Source organism: Denticeps clupeoides, chromosome 3, assembly GCF_900700375.1.
Source record: "Denticeps clupeoides chromosome 3, fDenClu1.1, whole genome shotgun sequence".
Taxonomy (NCBI): Eukaryota; Metazoa; Chordata; class Actinopteri; order Clupeiformes; family Denticipitidae; genus Denticeps; species Denticeps clupeoides.
Genome location: NC_041709.1, coordinates 708,155 through 732,413, shown reverse-complemented (window position 1 = coordinate 732,413; position 24,259 = coordinate 708,155). Strand labels below are relative to the sequence as shown.

At 42.9% G+C, this 24,259-nt stretch overlaps 3 protein-coding genes across 13 annotated transcripts; 1 reads left to right on the top strand and 2 right to left on the bottom strand.

Annotated features, from left to right (window-relative positions):
* Positions 1-250: 250 nt before the first annotated feature.
* Positions 251-4,480, bottom strand: hnrnpdl (heterogeneous nuclear ribonucleoprotein D-like). 6 transcript variants are annotated; one of them, XR_003749246.1, is made up of 9 exons: positions 4,280-4,480; positions 3,641-3,809; positions 3,399-3,560; positions 3,072-3,203; positions 2,889-2,994; positions 2,616-2,774; positions 1,883-1,983; positions 1,334-1,437; positions 251-597 (listed from the first exon to the last, which is right to left on the bottom strand). XR_003749246.1 is itself a non-coding variant. In XM_028974164.1 (8 exons), exons 1-7 carry the CDS (start codon positions 4,366-4,368, stop codon positions 1,913-1,915), a joined length of 888 nt encoding a protein of 295 aa, XP_028829997.1. In that variant the 5' UTR covers positions 4,369-4,480; the 3' UTR covers positions 251-1,437; positions 1,883-1,912. The 6 variants fall into 6 exon arrangements, 4 of the variants coding, with proteins under 4 accessions (XP_028829997.1, XP_028829996.1, XP_028829995.1 ...); XR_003749245.1 differs by having other exon boundaries at positions 1,334-1,983; XM_028974164.1 differs by having other exon boundaries at positions 251-1,437.
* Positions 4,481-4,760: 280 nt separating this feature from the next.
* On the top strand, positions 4,761-8,132 carry enoph1 (enolase-phosphatase 1). Its single transcript, XM_028974167.1, has 6 exons — positions 4,761-5,302; positions 5,437-5,538; positions 5,920-6,122; positions 6,232-6,364; positions 6,968-7,091; positions 7,182-8,132. Exons 1-6 carry the CDS (start codon positions 5,219-5,221, stop codon positions 7,319-7,321), a joined length of 786 nt encoding a protein of 261 aa, XP_028830000.1. The 5' UTR covers positions 4,761-5,218; the 3' UTR covers positions 7,322-8,132.
* Positions 8,133-10,347: 2,215 nt separating this feature from the next.
* sec31a (SEC31 homolog A, COPII coat complex component) lies at positions 10,348-23,586 on the bottom strand. Of its 6 annotated transcripts, XM_028972942.1 has the most exons (28): positions 23,418-23,586; positions 22,571-22,650; positions 22,249-22,372; positions 21,930-22,128; positions 21,600-21,836; positions 21,223-21,365; positions 21,015-21,114; positions 20,762-20,923; positions 20,433-20,585; positions 20,099-20,317; positions 19,829-19,903; positions 19,687-19,728; positions 18,887-19,033; positions 18,369-18,492; positions 18,089-18,267; positions 17,777-17,903; positions 17,518-17,663; positions 17,160-17,330; positions 16,537-16,761; positions 16,176-16,271; positions 14,473-14,575; positions 13,597-13,968; positions 13,413-13,448; positions 13,006-13,064; positions 12,669-12,890; positions 12,410-12,529; positions 12,249-12,320; positions 10,348-11,942 (listed from the first exon to the last, which is right to left on the bottom strand). In XM_028972942.1, the coding sequence occupies exons 2-28, from the start codon at positions 22,647-22,649 to the stop codon at positions 11,763-11,765; spliced, it is 3,912 nt and encodes a 1,303-aa protein (XP_028828775.1). In that variant the 5' UTR covers position 22,650; positions 23,418-23,586; the 3' UTR covers positions 10,348-11,762. The 6 variants fall into 6 exon arrangements, with proteins under 6 accessions (XP_028828775.1, XP_028828776.1, XP_028828779.1 ...); XM_028972943.1 differs by lacking the exon at positions 13,413-13,448; XM_028972946.1 differs by lacking the exon at positions 16,176-16,271.
* Positions 23,587-24,259: the final 673 nt, after the last annotated feature.

Genomic DNA, 24,259 nt, shown 5'->3' with positions numbered 1-24,259 from the left:
ACACGGCAGCTCAACACCTTCCTCTTTAGAGAATATTTAGATTTAGAGCTTGTAACCTTCTTATTGTCTGACTTCTGTATAGAAACTACAACAGAGTGAATAAAAAGATTGTATTCATAGTTGGGGTCCTAGATCACTTCATCGATTGTAACATGGAAGTAACTTGAAAGTCACTCTGGATAAGGGCATCTGCCAAATGCCGTAAAACGTTAAAGTGAAAATGAATAGACACGCGCACACGATAAATGAATACATTTGGTACCCCCTCTTTAATAAATGCTTTATCAAAAACGCAGGAAAAATTTAACCAAAACGGTAAGTTGCAAATCAAGGTTTAAGAACACATGGCAGCACAAAGCCTAGACTATCAAAAAAAAAAAAAAAAAAAAAAAAAAAAAAGAAAGACAGACAAGACAATTGCAAAACAGAAAGCCTCCCTATTTACAAAGTGAGACGGGACACGTGGTGGTCTCGGGACAAACAAATCAGGGTAGTTTCTCTTAAAATAACACAAAGACGTTTTGGGTCCAGGAGGACAGGAATCCTCGAGTTTCCTCCTGCGGTTCCGCATCGCTGCGCTCTCGGCCTGCCTACTTCCTGCAAGAGAACACACGCCACACACATCAGTCCCTCGGCTCGGGCCTCGCGTCACAAGAAACTTCACATCCATGTTAAGCTTCTTGAGCTGCCAACTTTAGGCTATTAAAAAAGTGCTTTCGTCATGCCGTGTTAAAGATCATATGTAATATCTGAAGATCCGGGGAAGGTGTTGAAAGTGTCACACACCGACCAGCAGAAAGCCCGTCTCACCATCGTGAGGTTTATACGCACGGGACCGTATCGTTGCTCGAGGCAACAGACTGAAAGACAAATCGTGGAGGATTGGAGGGGCGTCCCGGGTAGCAATGGCAGCTTTTTACAGCTTCGTGACACAGGCTTACACATGATCTTTAAAATCTAGATTTTTAACAAAAGAAAAAACCAAAACATGTGCGGTTTATCTTTTGCAGTTCTCTAGGGGCTCTAAAGAAAAAGCAAGCATTATGAGTTTACACCATTTTTACAGAAGGGGAGGGTCATTTAAGGAAATCTTAAGAGAAAAAACACAAACTCTGAAGTTCCACAACTGAAATACAAAAAGACACTAAAAAGAGAGAACAAATTAAAAAGCACAACTTTTAGACTTTCATTATTACATTTCCTGGAAGAAACACCATCTTGAAAATCGTTAAAAAAACCATCAGTCAAAGTTAAATTAGAAAAAAAGTGAGATTTCCATTTTCAGTTTGTTTGGCTCGTTTTACGCTGGTACAGGAAGTTGAAGAGACCATACCACAGGACAGCGTTTTCTTGTGCATGCCTTGCTCTCTGCCCGCTATGTGCGACGCCCAGAGAATTTCGTGGTCAGGTGACACACGGCCTGCAATGAAGTCCCCGCTGGCAGGTACAAACAAGGTACAATATAAGAATTAGGAAAGGAAAGGAAATAAAAATAAGGAAAGGCCCTTACTTTGTACCCTTTAGCAGTACTTTACCTGTTAACATTGCTATCAAGTCTCTATGTCATTTCCACATGATCACCTGTTAAAAAGGCAGGAGGAAAAAGGGGGGGAAATTCTACAGGAAAACGCTTACGTTTTTCCCGAGGACTAAAACCGAACGTGAAAAGAACACACACAAAATAAAGCTGGGAAATTAAGCACCCCGCTACAGAAAGAATCAGCATTTTAAAGATCTATAGACATTCAGTTTCAGCGTTTAAAATGGGCGCATCAGTGCAACGCAATCCACTGAGTCCGGAGGGGTTCCGAATTTTAAACTTGTCTATTGATCTTTAAGTCGGGAGGACAGGGCACAGCTGAGAGCGGAAGCGGTTCCTTACCATGGCGTGGATGCAGGTGGAGTCGGTACATCAGTACGGCTGGTAGTTGTTCTGGTGGCTACCACCTTCTCGTGAAGCTTTACCGTAGTTGCTCTGCTGGCCTAGGAGCAAAGCAGCAGGATTATTTTAAGTTCTTACAGCATTTTACAAAAGAATTTCCACGACTTCACGGCACATTTTCACGCCCATGCGTTCTCTGAAATGTGCAAATTTGAAGAGGGGGAAGACAAACGAAACCAGAAAAACCGAAATTTGTTCAAAACAAACTAATGATACCCCTGAAAAGCCGAGTAAAATGGGGTCCCAACCACGCTCCGGCATAGACCAGCAGCTGTAATTCACGTGACTTTTAAAAGGAGTCAAGCTGCTGCGGGGTGCCGGAATACGGAAGCAGCACGTTGCTGTAAACGTTGTGGTTGTAAAGGTAGAAAAAGGCCGATCTATTCCTTCATTATACATTCAATGGGTCAGATTTTAATTACTTTTAGAGCTTCCTCTTTAGAGAATATTTAGATGCACTTGTAAAGTTCTTATTGTCTAGAAACCAGAACAGAGTGAATAAAAAGATTGTATTCATAGTTGGGGGTCCTAGTGAACCAGAATCGGCCACTTCATCCACGGTGACATGGAAGCACGTTGTAAGTCGCTCCGGATAAATGTAAATGTATTTTTGTATTCCTTAAGAACACTGGATATCACAAAAAGATGCCCCAGAGCTTCGGACTTCACTTACCATTGTAGTCATCGTATCCCTGACCATATCCGTAATTCTGATAATTATAGCCAGAGTAATCATAGCCTGTGTATCCGTTGTATCCCTGGTTGTACCCGTTGCCGTAGCTTCCGTAGCTCTGGCCATAGTAGTTATTGTAGCCCTGGTTGTAGCCATCGCCTTGACAGATGAATGAGCAAAGAAGAAAAAGAAGAAGAAGAAGAAGAAAAAAAGCGATAAAGAGGGGCGCGTCAGGCAACACAGACTGCGGCATTAAAAGCACAGATACTCTACCTCCTCTCCCACGTCCTCTGAACCCACCTCGTCCGCCGTACCCCCTCTCGCTTCGGTTCTGCTGCTTCCTGTAGACCTCCTTGGGCTGGGCGACCTTGATCTCACACTACAAAGACAGGTCAACGTCAGTGCCAGCTTCTCTACATTCATGAACATGCATGGCTGCTCGTCTTGGCCAAATACCTTTCCAGATCCAACTGTATGATATCGGTTCTCCAAGAGCTTCTGGACGGGGTTTTCATCCACGAAGGTCACAAAGCAAAAGCCCCTCCTTTCATTGGTTTTGGAATCAATGGGCAACTCAATACTTTCAATCTGCCAAATGAGAAAAACAATTATTTTCATTATCATTAGCAAGCGAATAATGCAAATTAGTAGGGGTTGAATTGGAAAAAATAGGTCAACAAGGAGCAGGGAACCATTAACAAACCATAAATAACGCAACCATTGCAATAAAGATGCAACAATTAGATAAAATAAATCAATAATAATGAACTTTTGTAGGCTTACCTCCCCGTACGTTGCAAAATACTCTCTTATCTGCTCTTCTGTGGTGTCTGGACTGAGTCCTCCAACAAAAACCTTCTTGGGCGGCTCCTTGCCCTTGACGGCTTTGGCTCTCTTTGGGTCAATCAGCTTCCCATCCAGCTTGTGCTCTTTCAGTTCCAAAACCTGCAGCGACAAGCAAAAGAGAAGGAACATGAGGAGGTGCTCGCAAAAAAAGATCAGCTTTGTCCTGGAAAAAGACTCACCCTCTCGACACTCTCCGCATCCTTGAAAAGCACGAATCCGAAGCCCCGTGAGCGTCCCGTCATGGCATCGGTCTTGATCGTGCAGTCCAGGACCTCGCCGAACTTCGACAGGTAATCTGTGAGGTCTTTCTTGCTCGTGTCCCAGCTCAGACCTCCAATAAACATTTTCCTGCGAAGAACAATTTCCTTCAAACCGTGTTGTTTTGTGGCACATATCGTCAACTTTGACTATTCCCTCGCCTGATTGGCCAGAAAAGTTAAAACCCTGTCAATTTCGCAGTTAAATCCTGGCCTACAATAATAAGGGACGCGCTTTGTCGCCCAGCCGTCTGGTTGGAGCGCGGGAACTGTTTAAAAGAACCGACTGCGCTCCCACTTCACGGATGTGAGTAACAATCGCGCCTTTTTAGCGCCATGCTACCATTTTCGACGAATGACGTCGGCGGACATTATGTTACGAAAACTATTGCACTTTTCGGTCATCGCGAGCAATCGGGCAGCTGATCGGTGAGAACAAAAGTCAAGGGTCACACGAGTCGACGTTTAAAAATGTTAAACCAACGCGGCCCGAGTTCTACTTTTTACACGTTGTCCACAATAGACGACACGGCCGGCAGCGCCACCGCATCACAAACGTACCCGTCGTCCTGCTGGTTCTTGCTCGCGTTTATTTTGGAGCCTTCTGGAAACTCGTCTGCGCTGAAGTCGATCTGGCCATCGGTCTGCATGTTGAGCTGATGAATAAAAACGCGGAAAGGAAGAAACCGGGTAAACACGGCGCCGTCGAGTTGATAAAATGGCTGCGACGGGTCGAGCCGAAAGCGGAAAAGGAGGTGTGGCCGATGACGCGAGCGGGGGGAGGGGCAGGAAAGGTAAGGAAAGCAATGCGGTCCAAAAGGCGAAATGCAAATTGAAAACCTTTTTTTTTATTAGTTTATACTGAGATTTTTTAATATATATAAATATTATTGTGATTCTTAGAATTATTATTTACCAAGTAGCTGTTACTTGCGTGTTATGTGTAATATTATGCCAGTGATGGATTTTAATCCTACTTGTTTGCCATTGAGTTTTGTCATTGAAACTCTTAAAATGCAAAACTAAGCATGCTGTTATTCGATTTAATTTTGCATTTTAGCTACAGGTGTAGAGTTCCAGTAATTTCACGTCCAATTTCGCAGAGCACGTTTAGCTACGTTTAATTCCGAACGTAGCATTTTGTCTTGCTTTTAGCACCAAATCGTGAAAGCGTTTAAACTAGAAGGTTGATTCATTGGCATATCATAAACGATTTTACTCTGCATCTAACTGTAGTCTGAAACCTTTACAAATATCGTGCTGTTTTGTTGCTTTGCCGCGCTTCCGGGTTCAATTCTGAGCAGCTTTTTGATCACAAACCTCAAATGACGAGAATGCGTTTAGTCAGGTTTGCACATTTCTTTCTTTCTTTTATTCTTTTTAACGTGTGCAAGTAAAGCTGGTATTTATGCCACTAGCAGTAGTGGCTCCGGGGGGTCTGTCTAACACAACACCGTCTGGACACGGGGCATCTGCTGTTCGCAGTGGCTGTGAGGGGACATGGCCACGGTTACGGTACCAGTAGGCACAGCTGCCTTTTTACTGGACATCGAAGGCACCACAACACCGATCACGTTCGTGAAGGTAAGCCACGCCACGCCACGCCACGCCACGCCACGCCACGCCAGCGTCGCGGGCAGCGTGGAAAGTGCTGGACCGTGTTCTACGGAAACGGTCGCTAGCATGCTAACGGCGCACGTTTTTTTGCTTTGTCCCAGGACGTTTTGTTCCCTTACATAAAAGAACACCTCGAGGAGTATCTGACCGACCACTGGGAAGAGGACGAATGCAAGCAGGATGTGCAGCAGCTGAAGAAGCAGGTAAATCCGTGGAAATTCTGACCGATGTAACACGACTGGCCTTGCTGCTACCCAGCTAGTATTGTTTGGTGAATTATCTTTCTAAAAGAGGTGTAAAGAAATGGTGTGTTTTTCTTTACCAGTTTTAAATACCATTCATTCAAAAGTGGTTGACCACGTGGGTAGTGAGAGCCTTCATCAGGATCTGTTCAGGGAATTAAACTCATTCATTTATGTTCATTTGCTGCCTGAAATTGTGCATTTGTCCATATTCAGCTCATTCCCACCGTTGTAATTTAAGTAAAGTCGCCGGTGTGCAGGGACTCATGCCACCTTACATGGTAGCGTGGGAGAACATAGTTGTGTAGTGGCCAGTTGTTTCAGAAGATATGGTGCCTGCAGGCCGAGGAGGACCACAGGCTGAACCGGGCTGGTCCTGTGCACACCGTGGACCAGACGGTGCACACTGACGAGGAGAAGGCCATCCGCGAGGTCGTGGAGAATGTGCTGTGGCAGATGGCTGCGGATAGGAAGACCACCGCACTGAAACAGCTGCAGGGCCACATGTGGAGGGCAGCCTATAACTCTGGGAGAATCAAAGGCGAGTAAGTGTCTCGAACGGCTTACTAACGGTTCACGCAATTTGCTAATTCATTTTAAAATAGCAGCAGGAATTGGCAACTTGCTGATTATTTTATGTGTTGTGTATTGTAGAGTATACCAGGATGTGGTTCCGGCTCTTAGGAAATGGCGTCACCATGGGATGAAGGTCTACATCTACTCCTCAGGAAGTGTGGAAGCTCAGAAGCTGCTGTTTGGCTATTCTGTGGAAGGAGACCTTTTAGATGTGAGTGTCATTTGTTAAAGGTCCCCTATCATGAATAATCTCACAAAGTGAAATTTTTAACATTGATACGAGTTCCCCCAGCCTGTCTATGGTCCTTCAGTGGCTAGAAATGGTGATGGGTGTAAAGAGTTCTTTGGTCCCCTTATGATGTCATAAGGGGAAAGGTTACTTCCCCTTTCTAAAACTTGTCTCGCGAGCTTCTGAAGATCCAGTGGGTTAATTTTATTTTTCTGGATAAATGCCAACACAACTTCTTGTCTGCACAAAACATTGTGGATGGATAATGGATTTTGTTGATTACTTTATTTCCACGAATGCCTTCTTAACTTCCATAGGCTGCTCTCCTCCCGGTCCCGCCTCTCTCCTCCTCATTAGCATTTAAAGCTACAGACAGAGAAATGGCACTTCCTGGGGAAAATGGCTGAATTTCAGAAGGAGACTTCAGATACATTATTATTATATTAGGGGACCACTAAGACCTTTTAAAGAAGTCTGTTGTCTTTCAAAATATTTCATTTTACACCCACAGTTACGTAATTGTTTTACCAGGATGTCAGTTACATGGCTGTGTGTCTTTTTTTTTTGTTTGCTTTACTTTTACAGCTATTTGATGGCCATTTTGACACCAACATCGGCGCAAAGGTCGAGAGCAAAAGCTATGAGAGTATTGCTGAGAGGATTGGCTGTGCACCTGAAGACATTGTGTTCCTGACTGATGTCACGAGAGGTAGGAAGCGTCTGGCTCTGCCCCTTTTTAACCCCAGTGCACGCGGTCATGCGCAATGTTGGCCCTTTTTAATTTGTGCGTCTCTTGTAGAGGCGAAGGCTGCTGAGGAGGCTGGGGTGAACGTGTTTGTCGTGCTACGCCCTGGGAACATGGAGCTTACCGACGAGGAGATCGCCCACTACAGCACTGTCATGTCCTTCAGTCAGTTAGAACTCACCGGAAGAGGTTAACCCCGGAGGAGAACATAATGGGTGCTGAAACTCACCGTTTTCTTAGGACTGTGTGCCATATTTATTATTTCATCCCGCCTCACCTCAGCCCCCTTATCCCCCACTTTTTTTTGTAAGTCGTGCATTCATCCCCCATATGGTGCTGACTACTGGTAGACTGAACCATGGGAGGAAATGCTTCAGTATTTTGGTGTGGGGGGGAAAAGGCCATTTGGCAGTGCCAAGTTATACAGAGCAAGCATTCAGGAGTGTTCTAGGATATTCTTGTCTGTTTTGAAATAAACTCCTCAGAAGGTTGCCAGTTTTAAAATACCTCTTTCTCTCCATGGTAAAAAGTGGTGTAGCACAATTACAGATACATGTTTGTCCAATGTCCTCCCTAGATTTTAATTTTGAATGTAATGTGTTCTTTAGCCAGACTGATTCTCCACTGAAACTGTGATTAAACACACACACACACAACTGTGTTTTAGTTTTTGCTGTATTGTAGAGTTATGCTGAATTACATTGATACCATAATGGCAATGGTTAGAGTTTATGATTCTGTAAAGCAGGGTTTCTCTGTCTAGTGGTTCCACCTCCATCAGTCATTCCAAACTAATGACTCTTATCTATAACTAGGAATAAATAACTAATAATAATTCTGATAAAAGAGAAACCCTGCTGTAAATGCTACTGAATATGTAAGGTCATAGGTGCCAATGTTTTCAACAGCAGTATCTAAAAAAATGCTCAACTGCTGTAAAGGAATTACCAGTGTTATAACAGAACATGAAACAATCTTTTTATTAAAGACTCCAAAAGTATGGAATACCATGCCTTGTGTTGATAACTCTGTTTAGCATGTGCGGTATGCATTGTTTGGTTTCAGCACAATGGACAGTTCCACCCCATTCTTCAACCGAGACATTTTCCAAGCTACACACATACGTGCATGTCCACAAAAGAAGTTGTAATATGTAATATTTTTTCTAAAATGCATGGGTTGAGATCTGTCATTATGTCATGCCACAGTATTGCAAATATTGCAAGTATACAATGAAAACCAATATGCAAATATTGGAAAACATAACCAAATATTACACTTTTATGTTTTTAACATAAAATATGTGTGACAGGTAGGGTGAAGGTGTGCAAATCAGTAAAGTGAAAGTAAAAAATGTGTGCAAGAATTCTGGGGGACTCGAGTCCAGAAGTTTGAAAGTGCTGGAGTGTATTGGAGTTCTATGTAGTGTTGTGGCTGTTGAGAGCTTGTATAGCCTGCAGGAAGAAGCTCCTCCTCATTCTCTCTGTGTTGGACTTCAGGAAACGAAAGCGATATTTCCCGTCAGGATGCTCTCTATGGTGCAGGAGTAGAAGTTCCTGAGCACCTTGGAGGGCAGTCTGAAGTCTCTCAGATGTCTGAGATTGTAGAGATGCTGTCAGGCCTTTTTCACCACGGTGTTGATGTGACTGGACCATGACAGGTCCTGTGTGATGTTAACACCGAGGTAACGGAAGCTGTCCACTCTCCACTGGGCTCCTGTTGATGACGGGTCTGGTAGGTCCTCTCCTGCTTGGTACTAAAGTCCACTATTAACTCCTTTGTCTTGCTGGCATTCAGGCACCAGTTCTCCAGATTTCCAACCTCCTCCAGGTAGGCCGTCTCGTCGTTGTCAGAGATCAGGCCCATCACGACGGTGTCATCAGCAAACTTGATGATGGTGGTGGAGTTAGTAGTGGCTGTACAGTCATGGGTGTACAGGGAGTACAGCAGGGGGCTCAAAACACAGCCCTGGGGGGCTCCAGTGCTGAGAGTGATGGAGGCTGAGACATGTCCACCCATCCTTACTGCCTGTGGTCTCCCGGTAAGGAAGTTGGAGATCCACTGACAGAGAGATGATCTGAGTCCCAGGTGCTCCAGCTTGGTGGTGAGTGTGGAAGGGATTATCGTGTTAAATGCTGAACTGTATTCCATGAAAAGCATTTTTACATAATTTCACTTTCGAGTGTCCAGGTGGGTGAGTGCTGTGTGGATGAGATGGGAGATGGCGTTGTCTGTACGGGTGGAATCGGAGTTCGTATTGCAATTAGAAATACTATGCGTGCACATTTTGGTGAACTGTGTTCTACAAATGAAAATATGTGTTTAAACGTACAGGCTAATAGCCAGGCACTAATGTTCATTCTACACATATTCTTATTAATGGTCCCATTGATTGAAATGAGTCAAATAATAATAATAATAATAAATAATATATAGGTGAAGATATTCAAGCAACAAACAAAGAAAAAGCCAGTTTGAATAGAATAGTCTGTATTGTCACTGTTGCTGGAACAACAAAAATGTAGCTCTTCTTATGGCAGCAGAATCAAGGACATAAAATAAGGAACTTGTAAATATAACAGACAGCAAACCTGTAGTAGTAGTATTAGTATTAGTAGATATAATGAAGTATATTTTATGCATGTGGATCTTATACAATGATGAATTCGAAGAGATTAGGAACAGTGAGTAAACCTCAGCAGCCTGCAGGATCATCATGCATGACATTTCTGCAGACAACGTCCTGAAGGTGACCCCAGGTCTACTGTGTTTTTGGGATGTGAAACAAGTCATGAACACCTCAACAAAGCAGAGCAAATATAGCAAACAGTTCTGGTCTGCTGATGGTAGATGGGAAGATAAGCAACACTGTGCCATCAGTAAATTGATTCATCAGCAAATGAATCATTTAGTGGATTTACAACCTTTGCGGTGGGGTATAGTGTGATTTCTGTATGAGTTGGATTATTAAAGGAGACCAGCAATCATAGTTAGATAGAAATGTAATTGTAACATTTTAGGAATTGAACTTGTCGCAATTTGATCATTTTTGGAGACACATCACAACCTTTTGTGAACCAAATGCTAAAAAGACCTGGAATGCCCGAATACCAGAAATTAAATGTCAAGCATAAACGCTCGTGGCACCTACTGGTGGTAGATGGGAGGAAGAGTCAGGATGTGGTTGAGTTATTTCAAAATGCAAGAAATTCCAAACCTCTGCATATAAACAAATTTATTAATAAGAACAATTAAAAAGTTAAACATAAAAAGCAATGTAATTTTCAGTTTCATAGCCTCATACATTTTCCGCTTCATTTTATCCTTTTTAACTTCTGTCTTCTTTGCATTTCTAGACATCGTTTTTTTTTCTTAAATGATACAGTACATGACCAAACTCTGAGGGGTACAGGTTAATACGTGACGTGATTCCATATTGACTTTAAACATAAAAATGAAAAATCCCTTTAGCTTTTGAACTATCCACAGTCCTAAGTTAAGTCCTTTGTCCTTTTTGTTTTACATCATGCATCAAAGCTAATAAAAACAGGACTGAGACCACTCATAAGACATAATTGATAATATACATAAAGTGATTGTGTGGTATGAAAATTAAGTATTGACAATTTGTTGATGCATAATTCTTTCAATAGCAACAAATTACTACCATAAAGTGAAAAATATTTCTACCAAATAAAATTTGCTTGTTCTTAAATCAAGCACTGTGTACTTAAATGCCAATAAAATCTAAGGCAGATCCAGACTCGCAAATAAACCCACTCGCATGGGTAATATTTTTATTATATGGGTCTTCTCAAATCTGAGCACATCTTTACCTGCCAGCTGTGAGGCTGAATAAATAAAATAGGCCCGAACACTAGACTGGAGCCAGGTAGAAGATCACATAAAAGAGGTAATACACGCACTATAGCCGAGTGAATAAAAATCCCAGCAGTGCATGTTTAACAAGACTAAATAAAAATGATTGAAATGGCATATAATTATTATAATGACCACTACAGAAAACCAAAATGGGCCTCAAGCTCAGTTTAAAGCAGGGATGGCCACATTTAGTACAGCAGAGACATAAACTTGCACAGGTTCCAGATGAAGGTACTTTTCCAGTTATGGAGAGTTAGAAAACCTGGTATTCGACTTTTCTGGACTGAACTTTGCCATCCCTGCTGTTAAGCATGCAGACATAGCTGGGGTGTCCTCAGTAAAGTGGAGCCGTGCAGCATTCAATCAAAACCATTAAAAACCTTACCTGTTTTCACAGCCAGGTGAACAACACCTGCCTCAAGGAGCAACAGTAGGAAAATATACATGATCTGAGCTGAGGCATTTCTTAACTAATGCCTGGCTGTCATATCCGATCTGTCAAATTATATAGCAGCTATAAAGCATTTACAATTTTTTAAAATTCCATTGCACCCTGCTTTGTAAAATCATTAAAAAATAAAAAATAAAACTGAAAAAACTAAACAAGAAGAAATTAGAGTCAAAAACTGGCGAGGTTCAACAAAAATTGGTCCTGTGTCCCTGTAGGTGGGACAGCGCAGCGATGGCTTGTTCTACGTTGCACGAACACTGATAAGAGTGGCAGCATGTGAGTGCAGGTCGGTGCTTCGCTGCTCACACCCCGAGCTTGTTGGCTTGCGTTAGCACCACCTTGAGCACAGGCATGAATGCTGAGGTCTCACTGAAGTTGCTGCTGCTGACGATGTGTGTGTGGATGCCGAGGCCGTCAGTGTAGGCGCGAGACTCAATGCTCTGGGCAATGTTGTGCAGTCCGCCCACAATAGCAGGTGACAGCTATGGACAGAAACAGTCACATGGTGTGAGTCAGGGCTAATTCAATGACAGTATATCCTGGTAATGTAAAGATACTGACATCGATCTCAAGAGTTTTTAAACTCCAGAATGTTTGTCAAAAAGAGGTTACATTACAGAAATGTAATTTAATTAAACAAAAAATTTAAAACCATAAACTGTATTATTAGTTTGCATGGGCCTTGATATGATAAACAGAAAAGCATGCATCCATCTATGGTCTTCAATATATCTCCTCTGCCAAACAATACACAGGAGATCACACAGTGACTGTGTTACTATACTCACAGACTGGTCCCGAAGCTTGTCATAGAGGAACTCCAGCCGCTTGGTAGCATCATCCAGCTTCCTCTTTGTTTGCTGAAGAAATGAAAAAGGTCACACCAAAAATATTCCATGTCCTATGTATAACCATTCAGATTGTTCTCCTCAAATGTCTCTACACTCACTGGGTCCGCAGCAGCAGCTAAACATTTCTGGATCAGTCCTTCAAATGTGGTCTTCAGGATGAGGTGCTCTTCTGGGATAGGTTTCTTTGTTATTTTTTCAGTTGGAATGGACTGCAAAGGCTGCAAAGTGGGAAATAAATTAACTACAGCCTCCATACACCATATTTTTTTAAACGTTGTAATTGATTCTCGTACATACTGCTGTATTTAAATACTGGCATTTAGAAAAGAACAGAGATAAAGAACAGCTTAGGGTTACCTGAATGACATCTCCAATGGGTGCACCAGGAGCTCCCTCTACATTGATCATGGGTGTGGTTGGGTTCAGGGGCTGTGAGGGGGCCATGGTCTGCTGATGATTGGGGTTGTAGAGAGCCTGGCTGCCAGGCTGCAAAGCCTGCATGCAGGGGTTCATCTGAGCCGGTGGTTCCCCCATGATGGGTGCGGTGATGGGGGCCGGTGGAGCAAAGTTCCCTTGAACCTGAAGACAACATGGCACAAAAGAGGAATACTCAGTGAACCAGCAGGAGCTGTAGTCAGATACCCAGACACTTATACCAGGGGTCCAGTATTGACCACACCCACTTCCAGTTTACCTTCTTCTTTTTCAGGCCTCTGTTCAAAGCAGGAGGATCATTCCAGCCATTCTGTGGTCCTAAAATACAAAATCACCGTTTACTCACAATCCACCGAAAAAAAAAAAAAAAAAAAAGTGGTTGGAGTCTGATTACGAATTATATCAAACTAGTACGTGTTTGAAATGAAAATATGTTTAATTTGAATCTGTACCCTCATTATCACTATGGTAATAATGCCAAAAATTACACCACCACCAATTATGACTTTTGCAGTGTCAGTGCTTCGCTGGGGGACTGGAAAGGGATAAGCACTGACAGTCCTGATTATTAGATGATTAGAGGATTGAGGTAAATTGAAATGGATTGAATAAATAGATTATTTAATTAATAAAAGGGTGTTTTATGGGCCGACTAAACAAATTCACCTTCCAAAAGTAATGTCTCATCTTGTATGAACGTCTCTGCAAATAAAACATCAAATTCCAGGATCTAGTCACAGTTGTTTTGTTAATTGAATCAGCATTAACTCAACTAATCAGTTAAACACAAATCCATAGATTTCCATAAAAATCCCTGCGCTTCCAGTAAGATTTTGGCGCTGGTGCAGACCTGTTCTCTGTGAGGCGGGTACCAGGGCAGGGGGGACAGGCTGCTCTGTACCTGTGGGTCCGGTCGGCGGAGGGGGCAAGTGTGAGGCTGGAGAGCCCAGTCCGCCATGCTGGAAAGAGGCTCCGCCTGCCAGGAGAGCAGGAGAGAAGGAGGAAGAGGGGCAGGCTGGTGGAGGAGGATGTGTAGCAGGAGCGGAGTGGTACGCCGAGGGTGCGGGGGGCTGAGAGTGGGAGTACGGGCCGGGGTACATAGGAGCAGAGGCGGAGGAAGAGGGCGGAAGAGGAGGGGGAGCAATACTGGAAGAGTACTGAAGAGGGTTATAGATAGCTGGACCTCCGACCCCCGGCGTGAATTGCTGCATGTGGGGGAAGGCTGAGTTTCAGACAGAGGAGGAGAGAAAGTGGGAGAAACCAGAGGCCATTAGTTTAAGCAATCAGTGTGGCTAACATGCTAATGCTAATTTATCAAGCATTACTGGAAGTGAGTCCTCTACTGTTAATATTTACACTTGCTATGACACGATTAGTGAGAGACAAAGGGTAGAAAATGGACAAGAACATTTCAGACGATGTCTTTTGCACTGTCAGCTTCTGATGAGCATACTGGCAGTCAGGGGTGTCCGATCTTCTACATAAAGGGGCAGTTTTGAACCCGGGTCGGAATAGCCGGCCTAAAGGTTACCCCATTTTTAGAGAGCTACTCTCTAGCCTGGAGCATCATGAACAACAATGAAAAGCAGAAGCAATGCAAGCAGCCAAAGGCATCGTCTGAAGCCGGAGCCGTTCAACAGCCAATCAGGGACATTACAAAGTAAAAGGACGCTTAACGTCAGCTCATTCCAAAGACGAGATTTTGTTGCGCCTTCACACAACTTACTTTGCGGGTACTGCTGGGAGAACATTAAACCCGGTCCAGATGACACTGCTGGAGCTGCGTTTACAGGAGACTGAAGACCAAAGCCTGGACATGTCGGTTCAGTCTGTGTGGAGAGAAACATTTAGGGACAGGAGAAAAATTGAAGAAAGAAGAAAGAGTTTGAGGAGAAAACGAGAGTGCTTATTCTCCACTTCCATTATTCACGGTCATATGACTGCTTATGAGAAACAGGGAATATAAAAAGGCAAATATCTTCAATTCAGTCACCCGTTAAGAAGGTAGGAACTACATTTCAGTACACAAGCAAAGCTATGAAGGCATAAATTCCCTGGAGGAAAAACCAAAAACAGGTACTCCAGAAGAAAATCTCTACTGCTATAGTGAAGCAAAGAAAAGAGCAAAAGCCAACCCCAGTATGAAGAGCAGATGTTGCTCACATGAGAAGCTTTTAGTAGCTTTTATCTTAGGCTGAATTTTGTTTTCTGCCAGTAAATAAGTTCTTCTTGTAATGTACCTGAATATTTACCTCGCTCACCTGAAAATTAAGTGATTGTCATTGTGAAACCAAATTAAAGACTTTTTAAGGCCACTTTCATAAAATTTAAGACCCTTCATCAGGGTTGTCAACTACATTTTTCCAAGTGCCAGTTTTTCTCTGCAAATTCAGTGAGGGCCAGATGCTCTTCAAAATAACTGTATTTTATCTTAAGTATTATTATTTTATATATTAATTGTATGAACAGGTATTCATCTCAAGCTAATCAGATCACGCTCATGAAGTTCTTCCTAATAACATTCCTAAAAGCAATGCTACTGCCTTAGTTTGAATTTGCGCCACTGCTTTCCCACTGTTTAATGACACCAACGTGGCAGGGACGGTAGGTGCTGCACAACACTGCAATGAAGCAGGATCACGTGCTAGAGTTGCTGGCAAACCAGCCAACACAGAATGCAACAGCTACAAACACTGTGGGTCCTCAAAAGTGAAGGGGATGACGAAGTAAATCTAGCTGACAGTTCATGGAGTTGAGATTTTGAGTTGCCTTAAAGCTTTAAATTTGTTGTATCGTACCACAGTAGCAAAAAAAGGATTAGCTGATTTCATAGGGAGAAAACCGATTGAATGCAAACAATGAGGAAATGAAGTTAGTAAGGGGGAAATGCATTATAAAACAGTCTCTAAACAGCAGCACTTTTACATCAGAGAAAAGTTTAGATAATATGAATTTAGCTAAATTGCATTTGGAAAGGATACATTTCACTGAGGAATATAATTGCAATTTCTTATATTCAGTTTGAATTACGATAAATTAAGAGTCACAATTAAAGATACATTTTACAATGTAACTTCACTTCCATTTAAGTTCAATTTAAATTCAGAAAAATTAAAGGATGCCATCAAGACACATGAAAATACTTTCAAACAATAAAGGTAACACAAAGCATGTATTATACATTTTAAAACACCAAACTTACTTATTTTACAACTGTTTTAATTAAAAACATAAAATGGATCAGTGTTTCCCAAACCTGCCCTTGGATTGGGAAATTAGAAGGTGAACAGGATTCGAAAACACTAATACAGAGGATAGTGTAGCCCACAGAATAATAGAGACCCATGTGTAGCAGTGAAATGAAGGCTGTTGCTAGTATGGTACGCTTTGTAGTAGGGGGTGGGTACAGCAAGAGAACGGGTGCTGTACCTTCAGGTCAGAGACGGGGCCTAGTGGGCGAGGGACACTGGGAAGGGCTGTGGGGGTTTGGTTACTCCAGGAAGTGATAGTGGAGGCGGACCTAGCCTGAACACAACAGAAACAACACTAATGGAAGACCCACAGGATGACGAACCAAAAGCACACATACACATTCACTGTGTAAACGCCAGAAGTCAGACACACAGGTTGGGGTGGATCGAACTGAGGAGACTTCATGTGAACAAAGATCCCACAGGAAAAAAAAACCATATAAGACCCGCCAAGTGAGACTACGCTCAGCAATAAACCGTGTTTGTATTGTTTAGCTGTATAAAATCTGTATATTGATCATTCCATTCTGCACAAGTACCTGCTGATAATACTGAGGAGCAGCGTGTGTCTGAGCTGGGGCTGCTACAGGTGCAGGGGTCTGCTGAGGGATCAGCTGATGCTGGTTGTGGGTGTAGCCCTGCCCTGGCACAGCTGCAGGGACCTCTGGACGCCGAGTCTGACCTGGAGCCACCGGACCCGTGGGGGGCATAGCATGGTGGCCAAGGGCCTTACTTAGTCGGTCTCTCAGCTGCTGAACAGTCAGCTGTGGACAGTCAAAAGAGGTATGAAACACTGAGCTAGAGACAGTAAACCGCACAATTACAGGACATTACAAAGACTTCAGAATATTATGCAACATTACATGTCATTTAATGGAAAAACCCATCTTTATATCACCCTGGAGCATCATGAGGTTAAGTGTTAGTAAATAATAACTCTGTGGGTTGCCTAGTTGCCAGGTATGAGGCTAGCACACCTAACATTAAGTTCCCTAATTATATTACATTCACAGCATTTATCAGACGGCCTCATCAAAAGCGATTACAAAATCAGTAGTTACAGGGACAGTCCCCTTGGAGACACACAGGGACACAGTGGTAGTATGTGGAGTTTCTGGGCAGACTCAAGAGATCAGTGGTTACAGTAGGTTAGTTCAGTCACCTGATCAGTGTTTGGCAAGTAGGAGAGAGCAGTGTCTAGGCTTCCCTGGGATGCAAGCAGGCTGGCATACTGGCTCATCTTCTGCGCCAGGAGAGGGCCCACTATGGAGGCAGCAGAACCTTTGGACTTTTCCACAGCCTGCTGTAGAATTACCACTTTCTCCACAAGGTCCTGCAAGAAAGGCATCAAGTCAGAGCTATTTTTCACACACGGTCCATTCTGTAGTCTACCATGTTCCCACTATGCACATAATCATATGAAAAATCAATTATTCACAATCCATTAGCAAAAGATAGTGGCACATTTCCTAAGGGTTAACACTTCATCTGTCTATTCATGACCTGTAGTTCTGACTCACCTGCAAGGAGAGAGGGCAGTGAGAGTCCTGTTCCTTGGCCCAGGAAGTCACCAGCTTCTCCAAACTGCCAGCACAAATGTAGCACAGACAGGCCTGGGTCTGCAAAGCCTGGTCCTCAGCTCTGTCCAGCCTGGATCCCAGCAGGCCTGAACAGAGATAAAGGTCATTCATTGCATTGTGGTAAAGAAAAATAAATGAAAACCAAATCCAAGACAGATCTTCTCAAAGCATCCCATCATAGATGATACCAAGAACTCACCACAGAGAGAGGAGAACTCGTCTGGTTTTGCATAAGTCATGACTGCAGCAAGGGACTCCCTCCAGCTGTGCAGGTCACACGTCTCCAAAATGTTACGCCAGTCCTTCATCACCACAGCACTGATGAGCTGCATCATGGGAAAGAAGCCACGTAATTTGGTGGAACATGAATCCTTTCACACAACAAAACACAATGCATGAAATACCTGCATAAATTGTAAAGATACTTTTACTCCTGAGCTGGAACAAGCTGGAGATTAATATGAAAATAAATGCAAATCATTCTCTTTCAGATGGAAAAATCAGCTGGTACCTTGCTTATCTTGCTCTGTGATTTGCTAAAATACTTCTTCTGTGTCTTCTCTAAGAGCTCTGGTCCTCCTGCGATTGCCAGAATGATGCTATCTGCCATGCGGTCGTCATGTAGACAGAGGTCCACTGCACTCTCAAAATCTCCAGTCAGCAGTGCTTGGGTTATAAGGCCATCAACATCTACAAGCAAGTTCACCAGAGTCACCTTAACATTTAAATGGAGAAGAGTGGGGAAAATGCTATTAAAAAATAATCAAAGAAATTAAAGAGGTCAAACTGACCATTCCTATATTTACTGTTGACATATTCAGTTTCAACTACAGGAAAACACTCAAGCTCTTCTCCATGTTCTTCTGGTTCTTCCATTTCCTCAGGTTCCTCAATCTTTGCTGCCTCTTCCTCAGCCTGTGAAAGTGAATGAACAACAAAGTTATTGTGGTCAAACTGACATGAGATAAAATGAATATAATTTATAAATGGTTAATTATGTAACTGAATAAATGGAATGGTTAAATGTCTAAATGAATCTGTATTAGTGGCATTTGACATTAATATTTCCCTTAAAGATACCACAACATGGTGTTGGACAACTGGATCATGTTCAAATTTAAGGTGTGTGTGTGTGTGTGTGTGTGTATATATATATATAGACACACACACACACCTTAAATTTGATCAAATAAAGCAGTAATTATCACAGATTCATAAATTAAGTCCCTAAGCCCTGTGGAGTCATCCATCAGTGACTGATGGATGATCACAAAGGTTAGCCTATAGAGGAGATCATCATTCAAAGTACCTCCAGGTTTATGTCATCATCAGGAGAAGCTCCATCAGTAATAGCATCCTTTAGCTCAGAAGGAGGGTTAAATACGGGTTCAGCATCAGGTAGACCATCGGTCTGAGGCAGGCAGACATTTTCCTTCTCCGTTTTCAGCAGATCAACCTGAAGTGTGAACACAAGGACTCGATTTAGGCTAAATGAAGGTGTTGCACCAAGTTCTGGTTTTATAGTAATCTGTGCAAGCAAAGCCCTGGAGGATGTTCTCAGTTACCCTAAAAGACATGTAGACCGTCCAAGAACAGACTATATAAGAAGCCGTCCAACTGGACATTTCTGACCCAATAAGAAGGTAAATTCAGGGATTAAAATATAACAACTGCAGAAAAACTGAAATAAGCAAAACAAGTATATACTGCAACATGCTAATTATATATTCTACTAAAGAAGGACCACACAACAATGCCAAACACCACAAACAAGATAGTTAAACTAAACTATCTCCAGTATTATCTGTATTACTTAATATAACCACGTGTTTGGCTTTAAGTTTTAAATATTTGTACATTTTTGCTCTTAAACATCAGTACACAGTACTTCCTCTGTCAATATGAAGAACAGAAAATATGTTATTTTACAATAAATGGCTGAAGCTAGTGAAATATTTAGCCAAAACACAGCGCATATTTAAAGTAAAAGAGAGAAAGACTGCTGTCTCCAACTGCATTTCTTTAAGCCCAGTGATGACACTGATTATATTGTAGTCATTTGTAATATTATTATAGATCAAGACATGCAGAAACAGGAAAGGATACTACCTGCTCTGGCTGGGAGTCTTTTGCCTCCAGAGCCTCGGCAACCTGAAAGGACACATCACCTTGAGATATGCCAACAATGATAAAGGAATCATGATCCTCCAGCAAAAGCAAAAACATTCCAAGACTGTTCTCTAAAGCTTACCTTCTGTGCAAGCTCCTCTTTCTTATATCCCAGGAGCTCAAGGTATTTTCCACGGCTGTCACTCTCAAAGTTAACCTGCAGAATAAATTAAAATGTGTGTTTAAATGTGGAGGTCAGTGATTAAATGTTATGGGTTTAGTGATCACTATTATTATCCTCATCACAAATGTTGAAACAATTTAGCATAGGAAAAGTTTGACTGTTTGACTAGTCTGAGAAACACGCTTTCGTATATTTTACATGTTTCCGTCAGCTACTGCAGTCTCCTACCTTCAGGAAAGACCACACTGTCCTTTCAAATTCATTTGGGGCTGCACTGATTTTTGTTTGGCAGAATTCAACAAAGCTGCCAGAAGATAAGGTAGCCTGCAACTGGTTGGAGCGTTCCAGGAAAGTCGTTTCTGTGACAACCTGACTGATACGGACCACGTGCTGCTGCTGCTGCTGTGAGGGTTGACTGTTGTCTAAGGAAACCAGTTTGCCACCAAACTGCAACAAGAAAAATAAAAACTCTGATTAAAGCAAAGTTTAAGATCCAGCAACCCGGCAATGTCCATGCTACACAGGGCAGGATACTGCTAAGACACGCGGTAAAAAGCCTCACAGCAAACGAGGCTCCCACAGGCCTGCGGATCCACTTTGGCGGTTTCTTTAATGGGGTTACGGAGGTCTTGGCTGCTGTAGAATGAGGAAGTTGCAATGGTGGCAAAGTCTGTCCTGTGCCAAAGGGGTCCAGGTTGCCAAATGAGGTACTGATCTGTTTGAGAAATTGAACACACAGTTTTAGAAAACCAAAACTGCAAGTAAACGTACGTGAAAATTCTTAAGAGTTTGACATGCATAAACACAATAAAATAGTGCAAGAGGAACACAGAACGTGGTAGGATTACCCTGGGCATCCCCAATGTCTCAAATGAAGGGTGATCTTTTTACCTGGTCTGCCTGCCTGCTGCTGACTGCATCATTGCTCCCACCCATGATGGAGTAGACACTGATGTGGCCATCAAAGGAGGCAGCAGACAGAACTGCGGGGTTTCTGGGACACCACTGGATGTCAAAGCACCACTGAGTGCTGGTGGGCAACTCATACAATACCTAGAACACGCAACCATTACAAATAAATTTTCATTTCCATAAATCAAATCACATACAGTATTAATCTGTGCTGTTCCACTAATCCATGTACCTCAGCAGTATTGGGATTCCAGCAGAGAATACGGTTGTCTTTGCCGCAGCTCAGGAGCAATTCGGGATCTGCCAAACTCCAGGCAATGGCAAGGACACCTCTGAAAACACACAGACACACACCTTTAAAAACATTCTAGACATATAGCCATCACTTAAAACAACCTGTTTTGTTGCAACAGATATGATCCAGAGAAATGTTCTTCTACCTTGTGTGGTTCTCCAGGACCTTGAGGGGTGACGTGGCAAAACGAAGGTCCCACATCTGAATGACAGGCATTCGGTCATCTTCAGAAGCCAGCACCAACTGAGTGGCAACGTCCGGGTTCCAGGCCAGCCCAGAGCAGTGCATCTGCACAAAACACAGGGGAAAAGGTGACATGAGGACAGAGCAGAATATTATAAAACACATTTACACATCAGAATTAACACAACTAATGTAGGACAAGAGAAAATGGGAAAAACCATATAAGAGAAAGATTGGAAGCTGCAACCTCAACAGTCAGTGCAACTGCATAACTAAACTTGAATCACATTTAAAGGGATTGAAAAGAATAAAAAAAAAAAAAAATTAAGAACCAAATACCCGGTTGCTGTGGTCGCTGACTTTGATAATGAGGTCATTTTTCCGAAGGTCCCACACAGACGCCCTGCCACTGGGGCTGGCAGAGGCAAGGATGTGCTGAACCTGCCTGTTCCATGCCACACAGCTTATGTCCTCCAGGGGCTGAGATTTGGGGCCTGGTGTCATTGGGGAGTTGAAGCTGTTCAAATCCCAGATGTAGATTTCTGACTCATTTGCTCCCGAGGCAACCAAGTTTGTCTGTGAAGGAGACGGAGCAACATATAATTAAAACGCTACCCATTCTGGAACATGGTTTACTTTGACAAAAATCCGATAACAGTGAGGCTCTACCTGAAATGAGTTGACGTCCAAGGCTCGGACCGGGCCTGTATGTTTGCTGCTTTGATCTATAACCACCTCACTACTTCCGGAGACGATCTTGGAAGGGTCGTAGAGAATGATGTTCCCATTCTCCCCTCCTGCTATCAACACTCCCATTGGAAAGTCCTCAGAGTCACTTTCATGTGGACCCCACACTAGTTTGTGGTACCTAAGGTGTGAAAATCGCATTCCCCATTTATGACCAACTCATCAAAATCAAAGAGGTGTGTAAGAGAATGTATTGTAGGGTGATATAAATACCACACAACTAATGTAAGAAACTGCTCACCTGTGTGGAGATGAGAATGTGCCACTGGACTTCATATCCAGGCTGTGTTCTGCTAGATCCAACTCAAAGATCTCCAGGGAGGCACTGGTGCTGAAAGTAGCATCAAGCTGTTGGGCCGAGGTGCCTTTATAAAAAAAAAAAAAAAAAAAAAAAATCAGCCAATAATTTCAACAATAATATTGACAACACTGGCAAACAATGTGTTTTCAATATTAATGATGGTGCTTTATAATAAAAAAAGGAATTGGCCCAACCATCAGAAACTACCCATGCACATTTATCTGGATTGTCAGTCGGACTTCTTCTGCACACGTTCCCTTACCTGTTGCCAAGTAAACAGGGTGGTGCTGAGCCGGGCTCCATGCCTGAATGGCTGTGCGGTTAATCTCCTTCAGCTTCATCCTTCAGGACAACGAAGAGAGCAAAAAATCGAGTTGAGAAGTCTTCTGTACAGGCCAAAAAATCTTAACAACAACATGAATGTTAAACACGCATGTAAAAAAAAAAAGGATCTTGAATGTATCTTGATGGCAACACGTTTTTTTCGTCATTGACGACTTTATGGATGCTTTTGTTTTAACTCAAGCGCTCCGCAGCCCAATAATCTGGCTCATGCGAACCTGAGCACAATACAAATGCCCCGGACTTTAGAAAGGCACTTTAGTACAAAACAAACTGCAACATTTGTCTAGACATTAGAGCACGTTTATTTTAGTAAGGAGGCTGAAATGCAGTTGCAATCAAACACAATTGCGGTTCCGAAAAGCGCAACTCTGAATGAATGAAAGGTGCATTATCAAACACCATATTACGTGGAAGAATTGGCTAATCAATAACTATGTGACACTGTAAAAGTTAGCCAAGTGCTAGGATTAGCTACAGTCCATTTAATAGACACGATGACGGCGGCGGCGGCAGCAGCAGCCCAGTGTTAAGTGAAGAGGAAGCTGTGACATCTCGATGCCGCCATGCAACTTTGCAAAACGTCTGCCATTAAAGACAACACACATCTCGCCGGTGCACAATAACGTGTCAAGAAAAAACACTCCGGACTGGATGATACAACACATGCTAACACTGGTTAGCTCTGAAGCTCTCGCTGAATACTGAGCAACACCGCAGGTCACTTATTAAACACTAAACTACTGATAACGCAAAAACATACTGACCTTCACGCATTCACACTCACACAACGACAGTGATTTCTGGAGACCCCCAGGTCTGGGCTGCGCACTGTTAGTCTCAGTTTTTAGCAGGCAGCGCCAGCAGCCGGGCTGTTGATAGGGAACAGAATTCCACGTCCCCACTGCTCTCCATCAACGTGGCACAAGAGGCCCCGCCCCCAACGCTACGCACTTCCGGCGAAACGAGCCCGCCCACGAGATGCAAAAGGCTGAACCCCCGCATTCAGCGTCTCAGCACGCGTCAACACCGGGTTCAAAGTTCATGCAGCCCCGGCACGAGCGAAGACGAGGGACTTTTGCGCATTTCATAGAGTAAGATTCTATTGTATCGTCATCAAATTTTGTGTTCGACAAATAACGTTATTCACGTTAATGGACCAGAGCATCTGTCTTCCCGCCCCCACCCCACATTAAAGACACAGCTTTTGTTCTGACACCTGTAAATATTGCAGTTCTTGACAAATCTATACCAAATGCCTCTGTGTACGGACCTGCCCTGTCTACAGTTATTTTTTTTTTGTATGAAAAATGTACCCTGTAGAGTTCATTATCTATAGATCTTTACAAATCCATACAAAAGCCTGTTGGCTTGTAATGCCTGTTTTCCACTTCGGCCCAGAAAAACGTTCATTCGTTTAAAAGTAGCGCCAGCCCGTCCCAAGATGGCGGCTCTGTTGACGCATTCGCAACCATGGGCGCCCCATTCAACGCGATAACTAGTGTTTATATCTATGGCTTAACCCTGTTGCATGTTGTCAAAGCTGAGGGGAAAAACAGTATCTCACCAGACACTTCTTGCTAGCAACATTTCACGACTTAACACTATT